This window comes from Buceros rhinoceros, unplaced genomic scaffold, assembly GCF_000710305.1.
Source record: "Buceros rhinoceros silvestris isolate BGI_N320 unplaced genomic scaffold, ASM71030v1 scaffold19768, whole genome shotgun sequence".
Classification (NCBI taxonomy): Eukaryota; Metazoa; Chordata; class Aves; order Bucerotiformes; family Bucerotidae; genus Buceros; species Buceros rhinoceros.
Window position 1 is genome coordinate 27,960 of NW_010425350.1, and position 16,609 is coordinate 44,568.

The window sequence follows — 16,609 nt, forward strand, 5'->3', positions numbered from 1 at the left end:
GAGATGCCTGGAGGTCAGGGCAGGGAGAGGTAAGACAGAAGCTTATTCAGGTAAGACATGGAAGGCCCACAGAAAGAAGTAGAGAAAGCCCGTTTGCAATGCATCAAATACTGTGTCACTTGCTGAATCCAAAAGCTCATGATGTGATGATTATTGCATTTTCCCAGTATGATTATTTTTTTCAAAATAACAAACAAATTAAAAATAATTAAAGTATTATTAAAATGCTAATACAGTTATAGAGGCACCAGAAAACTAATCTTTCTAGGAAAACGTTTTTGCTTTCCCTCTAGGTGGGGTACTTCAGGCTTGCAGCAATGCATGGTATTTTTACAGGAAACAGGTGACAGTCTTTTTGCAGACAAGGGCACTTCTCAGCAAATGGTGGCAAAAAGATGAGTTTTGAAGCCTAGTTGCTGGCTAGCTCTGCCATTTCCAGGGCTTGTTTCTTAAGACATGAAAACATTCAGGGATAACTTAACCAGAAAGATCAATTCTTAATGTATAAGGCACACACATGACCAAGGTACTACTGGAAGGATGTCAACGTCAGTGACCAAGAGCTGGTGGCTTCAATTCTAAACCAGCTAATGGGGAAAATGCCAATGCTCTACCTTGTGTGGGAGGTTTTCTTGCTTTAAAATAATCCCTACCCCCTCTCCTGCAGGGCGTGCAGGCTGGGGGTGGGAGAGATGTCTGAGCATTTCAAGAGAACGACAGAAAATGTTGAAGGGCTACCTGAACACCTCACTCCCTGAGCGATGAGACCCCACATGAAGTTGGCACAGTATTCACACCAGTGCGGACCTCGAAACGTATGGACCTGTAATACAAATGGGGGAAAAAAAAAAAGAAATGGGGTCATTGGGAGGCAGATGGTCTGACAGATGGAACAACTGAAATGGATAAACAACAGAAGACTCAGTAGGAGTGAATCTTTAGCACACAGTGCCCACATCTTTCCAAAGTCTAGATGAAATAAACCACGGGTACAGAAACTTGCTTTGATCTTAAAGTTTATCTTTCAATAGGCTTAACATAACAGAGAACCGGGCTGTGTTCGACACTGAAAACATACAATTTTTGCTAGCTGACATTTTAGCTGTAGTGGAGGGCAGGAAACCACATTCACTAGTCAAAAGAGAAAAAAGTAAAACTAATAATCCAAGAAACTGTAGTCAGTGCTTTTTTTTGACTAGTTCAAACAAAACAGGAATGTTTCTGAGATTCAAATGCTCTTCAACAGATCACTTGAAAGTAAGGGAAATGCAGTGACAGAAAGGCCCTTCAAATGCACCACATCTTTGTTCTCCATAACTGTGTGTGACCACACATCTGGTGCAAGACTCTTGTTCTAAAAACACCACTCAGGTTTGAACACGCTACAACTATGGTGTTAAATGTGCATTTCTATGCAACAGCACTGAACAAAACGTGAGGCAATTGCTGTAGATTTGCATCTGGGATGAATGATTTGTGCAGACACTCCAGGCAGGGGTTGGGTAATGATCTGATTTTGCACACTGGAATCCATTAGAGATAAAAGCAAATGACACCCTTCCCCACTCCAGTAAACTGAACTCACATAGGGGAAAGATGTCAGTAGGCTCTTTTTCAGTACACCAAACTCTATTTTGCTACGGTCCACACATGAGGAAATAAGGTGGAATAAAATGACCTGCATCTTGACAGAGCCCATTGCTCCCCAGCCAAGTTTTGCACACTGCTGCTGCTTCCTCCATTGCTTTTCCAAAGCCTGTGGCAGAAGACCTTTTTATTTAAGATGTATGTTCTGGTAAAATAAGCATTTAATTTTCATTGAAAAGAAGAGTAAATAGTGAGGTCTATGCCTGTGTGAATGTACATGATATGAGCTAGTTCTGGCCAGAGACCTAGCTGAGGTTAACAAAATATAAATCATGCACACTCTGGCTGCTAATGCTTTCTTTTCCTTCTCCCTGCTCTTGTTTACCCATCGGGTGCATGGCTGAAAGGACACTTCCACCCTCTGGGATGGGGAAAGCTGCTCTTTATTTTTTATAGAGTAAAAAAAAAAATGGTCATTGCCTTTTCAACTAAACTTGGTGAAGTTTTAAGCCAAGCATTTGGCTGGCTGTTGTTTTTGCCCCATTTGTCTGTAGGATCACACCTAAACAAGCCTCTACTCTTGAGTCCATTCCCCAGGAAGATCAACTGTGATTTTAATACAGGCTTCTCTTTCTGATTTAGTGATAAAAATTTGAGCCTGACTACAAATGACTCCTGACCACAACCACTCACAGTCGATAACTGCATTAATAAGCTTAAAGCAATAGCAATTCTTCCTCCCTTTTGATAGTAAAAGGTCAAAACTGGAATCTCTGACTAGTCATACTTATTTTTTGAAACGGTATTTTACCTCAGAAAAATGCGTGTCTCTGGGAAACACCACTTTGCAATAAGGTTTGATATACATAGATATATACATATAGACACATACTTCTTTCTCATTTCACCTTATTTTGCTTTGCAAGGTGGATAGCATGAATTTCAGACATGGCTTTTAGAGGAGGTAAGTGGCCGTACCTAACATCATCTGGTGATCTGAGTTTCAGGCATGGGCTCTAAGCGACCTTCAGTGGATATAAAACTATGGATATGAATAATTATGCTTGCATCTTTACCATTTTTAGACCGCATAATTAGTAGGTCTGCACCTGCATCCAACTGTGGGTGAAAGTAATCTGCTGTGGGAAGATAGCTAGCTATGTCTTCTGCTTTGCGGTGGCTTACAAAAGTTAACCTCATGAGAAGTGGCTGTAAAAGCTCATTCATGGTTTTTGAAACTGCTCCATTTCACATTTAAACTTAATCACATTTTCTAGGATATTTGAGGGCTACTTGCTCACTTCACGTAAAGCTTATTTCAGCTGATCTTGCTGTGGCATGTTTAGAAAATGGTATCTGATTATTCCTTGACGTGTCCTGTCATTAGCAGGAAACCGTCATCAACAGTGACTGAGGGCTCCATCTGAGAAGTGCTGACTGCACACCCTTCCCTTGTTCCCATCAGCTTGGTGGCCCTCAAAGGTTTAGCTCTATTCATTCACTTCAGTTTTTCACGGATCTGCATGCTAGATTGCATGGCAAGTTCCCAACTGAAATGCTCAGACAAAAGCAAGTCATGATGGTTTCTGGTCAAGCTGAAACAGGGAAATACTCGCTATGTCTAACTGAAAAAGGGAGATCTTCAGAAGTTTCTAGATGAAGGTGGAAAAATCTCATCAGATGCAGTTTTAAATTAAACCTCTTACGGATTGCCATTAATTCTAAAAGAAATAATGAAGCCTGTTCTTACAAACACAACACTAGAACACAGCCTGAAGTTTGCACACAGTACTTTTGCACAGTAAATGGGAATTTTGCCTGCAAGATTGGCCTCATCTGTTTTAAAAAAGGGCAGGTAACAGCAAGTCACAGGTTTTTGAGATGGGCTTTTATGTTTTGCCCCATCCTTTGTAACTGCATCATTAAAATTGGCCTGGGCTTAGATTTTCAGAAACGTAATCAAGATGTGTTTATAACTGGCCCCTACCTCATCCTGCAGTCTCAGGAGACCTCTCTGTGTACACACAGCACAGGCTCACGCTGCTAGGGCTACAGTCAACACGTAATTCCAGCTTTTAAGAAGAATTTATAGGAGAGCGTTTCTTCAAATAAGCCAAAACCATGATGTTTCAGACTATACACTGTACTTTCCTTGTTCAGTCTTTCATCTTCTTCCCACAATGTCTAACTCCTAACTTCAATCTATTTTCTTTCCAGCTCTTTAAATGAAAAGTTGTTTCTTACATTCCTCGTCTCTTCTCTGCTGGACAGTCTCACCCCATACTAGTCTGTGTGTCTCTTCTTATTGCCTTCCTGCGCTCTCACCCTGGCCCTTCAGCCCTCCAGTGCCCTTGCTTCCAAACAGCAGAATTCTGCCCACGGGTGCTATCTCATGCAGTTTTAGTCTGTGTCTGAGCCATGTTCACAAAGGAAGAGACTAAGGCCAAAGTTAGGGAGCGTCAATACAGTGGCAAAACAAAATAATCCCTTAAGCAATATTGCAGAAACAAACTAAAAAATGCCTTGAATGGAAATGCCTGTTGTTTTACTGGCATTACAGTGCTGAGACAATTTTGTTGTTTATCTGACTGGGTTTGAAGACTTTTCTATTTGCATCTGAAAAAAACTAAGAGATTTTTCAGACTTTTGCCTGAATACATGTGCATTTGTACTTTCCTGTGCTGAACCTAAGCTCTTAGCTTAGCTTAGCTTAGCTTAGAGAGCTGACTCTGCTGTTACATTTGTTTAAATATATACACACAACCTTCATAACATCTGTAAAAAATGCCTCCCCCAAACCCTTTGTCTTCTAGAAACAGTGTTCGTCTGCAGTGGTTAACACAGGGGAAAATTTATCCCAGAGCCTCCTTTCTCGCAGCAGATCTTCTGACTTGTCGGCAGTCAGCTGTTTTCACTCCACTAGCCCACCTGCAAATGGGATTTGCCCATGCTACAGTGGCAAACAGGCACAATATTGTGGTAAGTGCACATTACTCAGCTGAATTCTCTCACTTAAAGCAGCACAGAGGCCCTCTCATGAATTCCCAGCCTAGAACAAAATGCACGGAGCACCCCCAAACTTCACGTTTTCACCTTTGGGCGCGAGGTGACCTCACCTCCAGCTTAATTTGGCAGGTAAAGCACATCCCACAGAGCCTGCTAGATCCTAAGTGTAATGAGGTGCAAGAGGACTTTGTGATCCAGTTAGGCTGACACCCACGTAGCTACAGGAATACCTCTGTATCTCAGTGCTTCAGAGATCTATTCTTTTTCCTGAATTATGGTATGTCTACACTGGATTATGCAAAGTTGTCCCACCAGACAGACGCCAGCTCCAAACCTCCATGTGACTGTGTTGTGTGCTCAGGATGAACCCACCTTAAATCAGTCTGGATCCTAAATCTTTTTTTGTTCATTTGCCTTAAATGCCTTTGGGAGAGAGGGTGAAGGAGAAAGCAAGGCTGCTCGGAATGGCATAAGCTGGCACCCTCACTCTCGGAAATTCAGTGCTTCTTTTTAATTTTTATATGAGCTTGGAAAGGATGGCAAGAGATCCATCCTTGCTCTGAATTTGTCCCTTGAGTCTATTTCTTCCTTATGTTCCTTCTCTCTTATGGTAGATAAGAACTTTAGTGTAAGTTCTTCAAAAATCTCATTCATCATCATGGCTTGGCTTCACGAACGAAGATTAGCTTAGCTAAAAATGTGCCTTTCATTTTTAAGATTCTTCATGACTAAAGAGCTAGAGAGGACTAGAGCTAAAGGACAAGAGCTAGAGAGTGTCTGTTCATGAAGAATCGCCTATGACAAGATTATGATCGACACTGTGACGCATAATCTTTGTCTCTATGAACCGAGATGAACGATACAATACATGTCAGTATTCACTTAAAAATGGGAAAGACAACTCTTTGAATGTCTGCAAAACAGCATTCTCCTCCAGATAAATCCCGTACCACCATAGCCTGAGTGCTGTTAAAAGCCATTAAGGATTTTGCCCCAAGATCCATAAAGCTACTCTTTCTCTTTTGAATAATTTCTTAACTCTTTTATGTAATGAATATGGAATATATTAAAGATACTAGATATTAATTACCCGCCTTTTAAATCCAAATATTCTACTCTAAGCATTCTAGCCACATTTTTTGTTCAACTAGACATGTTTTAATATACTCCTTTGGAAAACTAGCTGTATTTGCATAGTGAACATATTTTTTCATTGAGTAAATGTAATATTTTTGACTGGCCTTTCTGAATAATATGTTTTAAAAAATGTTTCTTCCCAAGTACTTTATTGCCTTTTCAAGGATAAAAGAACAATTTTCTGTTGTCAAGATTTTGAATACATATATATTTTAGTTATGTGATTTTTCCAGTTAAACTATGACTCTTTTGAAACAGAAAGGAACAGAGACTGTACTACAGCTAGATTGTGCAAACGCGAAGTTAACTGGGCACATGTCCAATTATAAATCAAAGCCAAAACAAGGGGAATTTTGAAGACGAAAGAATGCATGGGTCAAAGTGGAAAAAAGTCTCAGTCATGAGAAAATATTTTCTACTTAAACTAAAATAGTTTTGATATTAAAATGATAATGGGGCAAAAGCTGGAAAGAATGAAAAATTGTTTTATCAAGTGAGAAAACAGAGTATTTCCTCTATTTCCTTCAGTGCTGATCAGTGAGATAAATACTGACTTTTCTGTAGACTGGGTCAAGGAGGGGGGATGAGAAGAGGGATGCTATTATTAGCTTTGCTCACTAATATTAAATTATTGATTTACCAACTACAGCAGAAGCACTGCAGAGGAAAGCAGCATCTGCACAGCAGAATACATAGAAAAATAAGAAGTTAAGCTTTTTTGTTAAACCAGGAAATCAGTGAAATCATTTTGATCAGCACTTCTCCTTTTTTGACAGGCCTAAGATGAATATCAGAACATTCTCTTTCTGCTAATGACTTGAACTATTCTGACAGTGACCCAGAGCAGCATCCTCAAGGAGCATTAAGTAAACTGAGGTTTCAAAGCATTCCTTTCTTGTCTTGTTACTCACTCTTATTCTCTCTGTATCCATCGCAATAAGCATCAAACCGCAATTTGACAGCATTAGATATGGTAACTGGCTGGCATACTCTGAGACCGGCACAGTCCTTTTGGCAATACATTTTAGTACAAGCTCCCTGGAAGGTCCATTTCCAAAGCTGAGTCACTTTCCTGCTGCAGCATGCCAGACACAGCATTTGGGGAATAAAACCCTAAGAATCCAATTTTCTATGTATAAGACAACAAAAAAGATGATTCATTGAAACATCCCTGTGTTTGTCCAGCTATTTGGTTTAGTTTGATAAGCAAACATAAGCTCACATCCTATAGCTCAGTGGGACTCTCAGAGCATTTTCTTAGCATATGGTGGTGGAACAAAAGCAAGGAGACAATACTAGCAGTGTGCTCTGCTTTATTGTTAGGAAGCACCCGAGCTCCCTCAACAACTTCTAAAAGCAGAAATGGTTCAAAATGTTTGCTGGTAAATTGCTCCTGGCTTTTGATAACAGCTGGATTTTGAACAGGGGCCTTTTTCTCATTTAAAATTGGATACACATTAAGAGAAAGACGATTATTCTGAAGTACTTTTTTTCTTGACAAAAAAGAAAACTGAATCTAGGCAAAAAGAGCTAAAATGCCAGTCAACTAGTGTAAGGAGTAGCAAAACCATTATTTAGATTAAGTGCCTATGTAAAAGCAGATTAATAATGCAGTCAGGGGAACTTAAAGCAGGAAGAAAAATGCATTTTTCAACACTTTTCTCAGAGCTAGTATAGATGGGTGCATGAAAAGCCCATCACAGAAAAAAAACCCAACAAAACAACCCAACAAAACCAAAACAAACCCAAAAATGCGAGGCATCTAAACAGCATTTTTTAGCTGAAAATAATAGGAAGTTATGCTTACCTTAAAATTGTGTGCTTTTTCATAGTTGAAATGGTTGTCGTTTTGAGTTAAGGCTGCTCTTCTGACCAAGGAGGTGATCTGTGAATAGGCAAAGAGTTTCAGAGGTTGCCACAAAAGTGCCCCCTTGACTCCCACCTTCACCCCCAGGGCCACAGCCAGGAGCTCTTGGCGCTTCCTTCCTCGCTTCGACTTGTGAACAACAGCGCAGTTTTTCTCATTTTCCAGCCACAGATCCTCTGAGAACATAGCGCTGGGATCCCAAATCTTTTCCCTGTCTTCCTCGGCGCCCGGGAGCCTGACTGTAGTCAGTACAGTACAGTTCGTCCAACTGCTTCTGATGTTAGACAGCAGATTTGAAGCAGCTGCAGCCCATTCTGCCGAGACCTCTGGCATGTGACTTGAATGGGCCGTCTTGTGGGACGGAAGGAGCTTCTGCATCTGAATAAGTAACGGCCTGTGCCGTGTGATTTCTTAAGGCAGATGTGTGCCTCAAACAATAGTCTGAATTCATACACTGAGCATCAGCCCCCTCACACACACTCCCCGGGCAGGGGTCTCCAACTAGGCGCTGCCAAAATACCCGCCGGGGCGGGGGGAACAGTGTTACAGCTTCACACCCAAAGGCATTTCCAGGGACAGATCACTTCAGCTCCGCAGCATGTTAAAAATGAACAAACAAGCACAAAGCCCCGGGAAAGCCCACACAACTGAATACGATGCTGCATCCAATTACACTCAGATTCGGAGACTTATCGGCCAGCAGTCTCCTTGCCAGCAGATTAAACCCTTAAAACCATGATGATTGTTTAATCACACAGGGCTAAAAACCTCTCCCTCTCTCTCTCTCTCTTTTCATATCCTGTACAAGGGCAAAAATCCAGCAGCACTCCAAGCATTAATAGCACTTCCATGCCAACAACTAGAGCATTTTGTCAGTGTGCACTTGGTAGCACGGGGCTAGCTCACCGCCAGGGAAAGCTGAAAGCCCAGCTGGGCTGGTGCAGGTAGGAAGCTGCCGAGCCCTGTGCAGCGCAGGAGTGAAGGCAGCAGGGGAGCTTCACACGGGTGCAGGAAACCCACGTGCACAGCCCTCTTTGCAGGCCAGGATCTGCAAGGGAGCCAGAGCAGTTGTCCTTTGCTCTGGTTACGGGTGTCTATAGCTTTGTGGGGGAGAAATGATTCCCACTTAAATGATTCCCAGGGGCAGGAGGGATCTGGACCCTGACCAGTCTGCGCTGCAGCTTGCAGTGTTACTTTGGGCACCTGATTCACTTATTTATGGGCAGGTAGTTCCCTGTCCCAGGACACAGAAGATGTGTGACACTGAGCACCCCCTGGGAAGCCCGTCCAGTGCTCCCTCCCTCCCTCCAGCTCCCCTCTTCTGCTCCCTTGGTGACTATGCCCATTCTTCACCCATAAGAGGAGGACAGGTGTTACCTGCTCGGCAGAGCACTGTGAGATTTAATTCTCTAAGGTGTGTCTAATGCTTGAGATGCTATGACAGAGCAAACTAGGGGATCACCAGCACTACTGGGAAAAGTGCCTCTTTGAACTAGAGTCACTAAAGACCACGTCATCCTTCTACAGTCTGCCCCACTTCAACTTACCCAGAAAATATGTGAAATTAAAATATTTAATTCACTTACGTTAATTTGCAAAGTTGAACTTGCCTCTATTTTTTCAGTCTGCTTTTACCTCAGATTGAAAAGTCAGAATGTTCATCCAATTTACTCAATAAACCCTTTCTCCATATAGACTGCCTGCTCTTGGTAAAAGTGATGCTCTCCTGGTCTGAAAGCCTGTGGGGACACGTGGTCGGCCATCAGTAACACCAGGCTGTGCGATTTCAGATAGTGCCCTATTTAGGGTTTTCAAGAGGTTGTGCAACCTGCAAAATCAGCTTCTCAGTTATAAAACGATGCATTTAATTCTATGTAGAGCATACTTACTTCATTTCCAGGTAACTCACAGCACCTCTTTTTACACGCTCCCATACTCCAGTATTTCTGCCCCGGCAGGGAGAATTTCCACAGAACCCCATCGCTCCCAGAGCAGCTGCTGCCTGCCCGGCCTTTCCCCAGGGCTTGGTACTGTTACCCGACCACCAGTGACAACTGCCTGTGATGCATGTATGAACATTGCTCTGCCTGGAGGAAATCCCTACTGCTCTTCCATATGCCCTCCCACTAGTGAGTCCCAATTTCTGCCAGCTCAGGACCTTTATCTGCTTATACAGCAGATAAAGACAGACAATAGCTCCCCAGCTCACTCTCAATGTATTTTAAGAAAAGCAGAGCACTGGTTTTAGAGACATCTCTGACCCCATCAGCGGCAACGGCTTCTGTTTGGGGCATCATGAAGGAACACTTTAGAGCAGCTTGAAATTCTTATCACAATCCAGTTTCATTTTAAATGTATTTACATTTGTCTTGAACAAAACCTCCAAACTAGCTCCGAGTTGTTAGACACCTCTGAGGTTACAGCACCTAAATCCCCATATATACATAAGCTACTTTCTGTGACTTCCAGCATAACAGACCCAAAGTCAGAGAGAGGTTGGTTTCCTAATAATGTTCTAATATTTGTATTTATGTCACTTGACTATGAAAAATCCCATTATATAACCAATATTTTTTACATAACATGGCAGATTTGATACTCCAGCTACAGGCTTATGATGATACATCTTGGAATTTCTCTTTATTGAACTATTTTTGGAACAACAGAATGTCATCTTGGGATCAGACATACAGTACTATATTTAATGGAAACTCTGAGTGTTCACACAGAAGCATTAAATAGACTTGGAGGAGAACAACTCAGTCAGACCAGTTCATATGACTAAGGCAGATCAGTATTTACTGTTTATCATATATAAAATTTTATTTATCCCCTGTGTTGCTCTTTTACAGGGCCCTGTATAGACAATTGTTGAATGAGATCCCTTGCAAACACAGGATGTGTACAGAAGGCTGACAGTGAGTGCATCCTCTTAAGAAGCTTAATCATACAAAGCCCTACCCGGTTTGGTGTCTAAAACGGTGCTGTAAAACTGAGATGAGCTGGGCCACGTATATAACCTGTTCCCTCTCTAACTATAACGCAAACAGCAGCAGCGACAAATTCCAACGTGCTGGTACCGTAGGCCAACCCCAGTGCTCTCTTTTATCCATTTTATTTTTCCTAATACAAAACATACTGCACATGGTTTAAAGAGCATCTCTCGATCAAGTTAGCAAGTTAGCCTGCAGCTAAGAAGCAGAATGCCAGCGGCTAAAAATATTATTGCTGCTTGCTACAGAAAGTCTAAGTTAGTGAAGGCTGAAAGGCAAATACGGGTTGTCTGTGTTTTCAGACCAAAGGATTCCTGCATACATATGATTTTATTTACTTGTCTCTGTGAAACACATGTACTGTACAGCAAATTGGGCATTTACAGCAAAATAAATGTCACTGAACCAAAACAATAAAATTAAAGGAGGAGGTGTGGGGGTAGGGAGACTCAGCTGTTGCGCCATTTCCAGCATGCCTTCGCAGAGCGAGCTGAACCACACCATTGTTTCTCCCCTCAAACACTGCCGTCTTGTTTGCTAACAAAGGCCTCAGGGGTAGGAAAGAACAAATTGTAGTATGAAAAGCTTTTGGTTTTGTACACGTGGCAGTATTTCTGTTGTACTCATGTGGGCAGCACTGAGGACTCATTGGAAGCAAGTGGAAGGGGAAAATTCACATGCCACCCATCTCCTCTGTGTCAGCTCCAGCATGGTGAGAAGAGATGCTGTGGGAGCAATGGCTCCTCTCCACCAGCCACTGCTGTGCCTGTCTGTGGCTGGCAGGGAGGGGGTACTGAGTGGCCGGTCCTTGGCTCACCGCTCTACCTGCTGAAGGGCACATCTATGGTGGGCAGAGGAGCATCACACGCATGTCTCCTTGGATGACACCACAAGCGAAAGGGAGATTGCTCCATGATGAGGAATCGTGACAAATCCATGACCAACCTCTAGCTACACACACTTAACACTGCTTGTAGATATAGTCATAGGTCAAAGAGAGTAATCTGCCAGACACATTATGTTTGCTCAATTGCAAACATGCCGTGGAGATGACACACAGTACAAGAATCCTGGTTTTTCTCCCGTGGAGCTCTTCCCATGGTACGCTCAGCAGACAACGCCGGAGAAGCTGGCGAGGTAAGCAGTGGTCTTTGGACTTAGCAAAGTACAGGGCACAGAGGGGAAATGATGTGGAATGCTAGTCTGCTAAAGGCAGACACACCGTGCCACAACTCCACCAGCCTGTGCCTTCCACTGCCATGGCACCAGGAGCTGCCATTAAAAGGCTTCTGTGCTGTTGAGGAAACAAGCTCCAAGCAGAAAACATACTGAACATGAAGCAGAACATGCCTGCAGAGTGGTACTTGTCAACCTGGTCTTACAAAAGCCTCCTTCCTGAGAAACCCTCCCTCTGGCATGAAGGCTCTTGACGTCAGTGGGTGAACAGAGGCTGCAGAGGTGAGCGGGGCCGGGAAGCCCCACAACACTAAGCTTGCGGTTAGGAAAGGAGTCAAACCGCACAGAAACCAGTCTGCTGCTGCTCTCTAATTTGCTTTTGGGGGAACACAATCACTTGCTCCCAGGCAATCAAAACCAGTCACAAATAATTAGCATTAATTAGCTGACACCCTCTGTTCAACAGAGCTCCAACTGCAATTGCTCAGAGCTGCCCCCAAACGCAGATCCATCTGGACTCTGCCTTGCCCACTGAAAAAAACCCCAGTCTCTCAGTTCTAGGAAACAAAATTCCTTTCAGGTGAGCTGAAAGGAAAAGTAATCTGAACATCATCATTAAAAAAAAAAAACAAACAAAACATTGCAGGTGTTTTTAAAGGATTACGATGTATCTATAATTCTGCTTTTTACTTCTCAGGTTTTTTTTAATTACAACCATCCCTCTGAAAATCATGAGTCTGAGGAGCTGTCAACAATATGCTGGAAGTCTTTATGGCAGCAGATTATCTACACTAGACTCTCCTTCTGGAGAGCCTGCGTGCATTTCCACCACCACCAATCCCACCTATCTTTTGAGGATAACCCAGTTCAGAGCAAAAGGAACTGCCCATTTAGGAAGACTCCTGCAGTAAATGCCCTGAAGTTAAAATTATTAAATTTTAACCTTTACACCTTTCCTAAATTAATATGATTGACTGTTTATCAGCATTGCAGCAACCAGTTGTCATTTATATGAATTTCTTTCTGACAGGATATTTGATTCCCTCCCCCACAGATAAAAGATATAATTTACCTACAGCAAATGGAAATATAATCTCCCTTAAACTTCAGATCCCCTTTCTAAATCCTTCTCAAACAGATTTTTCTGTACACATCATGATTATTTTTCTCAAAACAATGTAATGAACCAAACAATACAACAGCCAAAGGTGAAATGCTGTAGAACCAGGAAAGCACTATGAGACTGTTATTAAAAATCATAGTTGCTGTAAGCCTCTTACAGAGTATTAATATAATAAACTATTGTCTATTTTGGAACAACCACTGGAGGTTACCTGATGTGGTATGCAATTACATAGTCATCTCCAATTAAACAAATAATGGGTGGACAAAAACGTTATCTTGCCAGGCAGTTGTATCGCTTCACGTGTTAAGCTGCGTATTTCATGTCCGCCTTTGTGTTTAATATCTCTGAAATAGTATTTTGACTGCTCATTTCTGTAAATTGCAGTAAATATGCATTGTATTACAAATAAATTGCCGGTATCAAGGAAGAAGTAGTCCAGAAAAAAAGGAAAGGATCTAGATATATGGATGAATAAATTCAGCAATTCCCCTGAATAACCTTGTAGAGATTAACTTGGTAACAGCAGGTCTAGCCTATTTATTGCCTCGACTTCCTTTCCTCCCACTCTCTCTTTATCCTTCCCAATCTATCTGCACACTTGTCAAGGTTATTAATGACCTTTTCCTGGCCAAGTTCATGAGCCTCTCCTCTGTGCTTAATATTCATGACCCAAACGGTAGCAGAGGGATGGGAGAGCGGGGGTGTGAGGGCTAAGCGGGGCAGATGAGAGCAGAACCAGACACTGCTGCCATTGCTGCCACCACAGAGGAAGAGGAACACCGGGTCACCCACAGCAGGGCTGGCAGGAGCCACTTCCTCTGCAGATACGGCTTGCTCAGGGAAACTGCACTGAGTTTGTTTCTGAATTACTTCTTGGTCTCTGTGTGTGGATATAGCACACATAACTGAATTTGACTGACTGCAGCGTCTGTGAACGAGTACTGTTATCACACCTACAAACTAAAGCGTATCTGTGATAACAGCTGGTCTGTAGTCAAACCAAAATGCAAACATAATATTTATTCTGGTATTTGTAAAACTGCACTTATTACAGATAATAATATTTACTTATATAATAAATACAAATCCTGTTATTATGTCAATGATGCTGTTTCTGTCGACAAAAAGCCTCACAGAGTATTTTTCTAACAGGCAGACATTTCAGGACAGAATGGATGGACGGATGGAGGGATGGAAGGATGGCAGGTCTGTAATTCGAAGGAGGAAAACAGAAACCTCCTTTAACAGTTTAAAATGGGTCTTTGCAGCTCATTTATGGATCATATAAGGAACTTAGATGACTCTAGCAGAAACGGATAACTTTTAAGATATTAAAAATTAGATAAGATTAATCTTCCCCTAACTTTTTGATTTCTATTTTTCTATTATCTATTCAGTTTTAGAGTAAATTAAATAAGGAATAATTTATTTTATCAGCCTTAACCATTTCTATAAGTAATTACAGAATAATAACTGTACTTTGCTTTTTGTTATCAGTACTTCACAAACTTTAGATCTGGCTAAGACTTATGCTCTGAAAATGTGGAATACCCATTTTTTTATAGTTTGCTATATTGTTTGTTACACAGCTGCATGTACCTTGATAGGTTTATCTGGGCGCATTGGATGAAATTTTCAGGAAATAGAAGTATAGGGGAATCAGTTGTAATTAATACAGATTTCTGATGCTGACTATACAGGTAGCCAGTATTGTGACACTTCACCCACAGAGGAAACAGTCTAGCAACATAATGGACTTAATATGACGTACAATGGCTTCTCTGAATTAAAAGGGAAGTGACTCACACTCTCTGCAAGATAAAGAACTATTGGTCAAGAGACAGAGATTTAAAAAAATATCCTAAACATTATGGTGTTTAATCAGACCCCCAGTGGATGCTGGCTCAGCACCACATGAGCTCTACATGTGTATGACTTTTGTTCATCTTTTTACTTTTCTGCTATGAAGCTCTTCCTTTCCGAAGAAACAGCACTTTGTTTAGGAAAGCCAGCTTGCCATTGATTAAAACCAGCACTGCTCTGCAAGGAGACTGCAGAGCTTGAACTAGAGCCAAACCTGCTGAGCTACCACAATGAAGTGGAGAAGTTAACACTCCTGCTTCCCTGTCTGGAGAGAGAGAGAGAGGAAGGCAAGAACATCCCCTCTAAGAAAGGCAATGCCCATGATCGTGGTGCAGTGCTCTTGAGGGGATGGGAAAGGGGATAGAGGCTCCGCAATCACAGCAGTCCTGCCCTTGGCTTGCTCATGTGGGCTTGTCATTAACCATAACTGTTTGTTTATTGAAGTACCTGGTTGGGTGCCATGTTCAATCACAGGGTTAAACTGAGGACCATGTTTTGTGAGACTGCATTAAGTCTGTTTAATGTCAGGACATCAAATGAATGAGCTTGATAATAAATCCCAGTGCTGTACAGCTACTATGTGATATAGCTGGTGGGCATAAGGACTGGATGTCTGACTGTGTGCCTCATTACACACCCAAACGCATACAAAGCACTGTACACATACACCTACATCCTCACTCTGGGATGATTCTCATTTCTGTGTCTCAGACACTACTATGCTCTACAGACAGGTGTTATCTCAAAGTAATACAGTAACTGGCTATCTGCCTCATACACAGCAAACACAACAAAAATAAATACAATATGAGAAATAAAATACTGAAAGTTCTTCTGTTTCTCATTTTGAGTTCAGATACTATGTACTGGCGGAGGAGACCAACGCAGCCTTGCAGCATACACTCTAGGCTGAATCTTACAGACCACGGTCAGAGCTTCTGTTCATACAGAGAAGCAAAAATTTGCCCCTCCTGGATTGATCTCAAAATGTGGAGGAAAAAAAAGCTTCAGGAAAGCTTTCCAGAAGCCACAGAGTCAGACAGCAATGGCATTTATGTTCGGAGCCACTAACCACTCAGTGGAGCCAGCTGATCTCTGGAGGGGCTGTAAAGCAATGCCGAGAAAGCTGCTAGAATGTAAAGTATGCTGTGGCTGTTGCGGGAAACAACATCAGTGCCCTAAGTTTTGCCCCAGCTCAAGACAGCTTAAAACAACAGGCTTTAACGTAGCTTAAAGAAGAGATTTATGTAAGTGAAAGAGAACAAATCATTTGTGAACCAATGATTCATGAACCAGTGATCATCTTGTCTAAAAAACTGGCAATCTATAAAATTGTTCCTAGACAGTAACGGTTCAGGAGTGGATTCTCAATGGTGTGATGCTCTGTTTGTTTAGTGCTCACAAGGAGATGGGGATGATGAGTAATTTGCAGGGAGGACAGTGTCAGTATTAGGATCAAGCAGCACACAGAATTTTTCTCCAGTTTTGGCAGTTTCTGGGCAGTGTGAAAAGCCTCAGTCTCAAAGTTATAAACACCACGACTGAGTTACGCTGCTGTTCAGCAGTCACAACACCTTCAGGTAAACTATGCAAGACAAGGACCTAGAAATGTATTAATGTGTTTTCCACCATTAGCAGTACTTCCATCCCCTTTTACTGCAGTATCTTGTGACTTCTTCCTGCAAAAATGCATAAACTGGGTAGACAAGGTGAAAGGAATTAAAGTGCCTTTTAGGGCATTAAGAAGGCACCTAGCGAATAAGGATACAACATGTTTTCCGGCTGACAGAATACCTTTTAACAAGTCTGAGCCATTGCATTTTACAACAACAACAATAATAATAATAATAATAA

General features: G+C 41.9%; 1 protein-coding gene across 7 annotated transcripts in view; it reads right to left on the bottom strand.

Annotated features, from left to right (window-relative positions):
• CHN2 (chimerin 2) overlaps positions 1–7,975 on the bottom strand; it is a 26,387-nt gene extending 18,412 nt beyond the window's left edge. For 2 of the 7 annotated variants that reach the window (XM_010141127.1, XM_010141126.1), the window contains exons 1-2: positions 7,538–7,971; positions 739–823 (exon numbers count right to left, since the gene is read on the bottom strand). In XM_010141127.1, the coding sequence (XP_010139429.1) occupies positions 739–823; positions 7,538–7,930 (478 nt within the window). In that variant the 5' untranslated portion in view covers positions 7,931–7,971. Of the gene's footprint in view, positions 1–738; positions 824–7,537 lie in introns of all 7 variants that reach the window. The other 5 variants (XM_010141131.1, XM_010141129.1, XM_010141130.1 and 2 more) reach the window with 3 other exon arrangements.
• Positions 7,976–16,609: the final 8,634 nt, after the last annotated feature.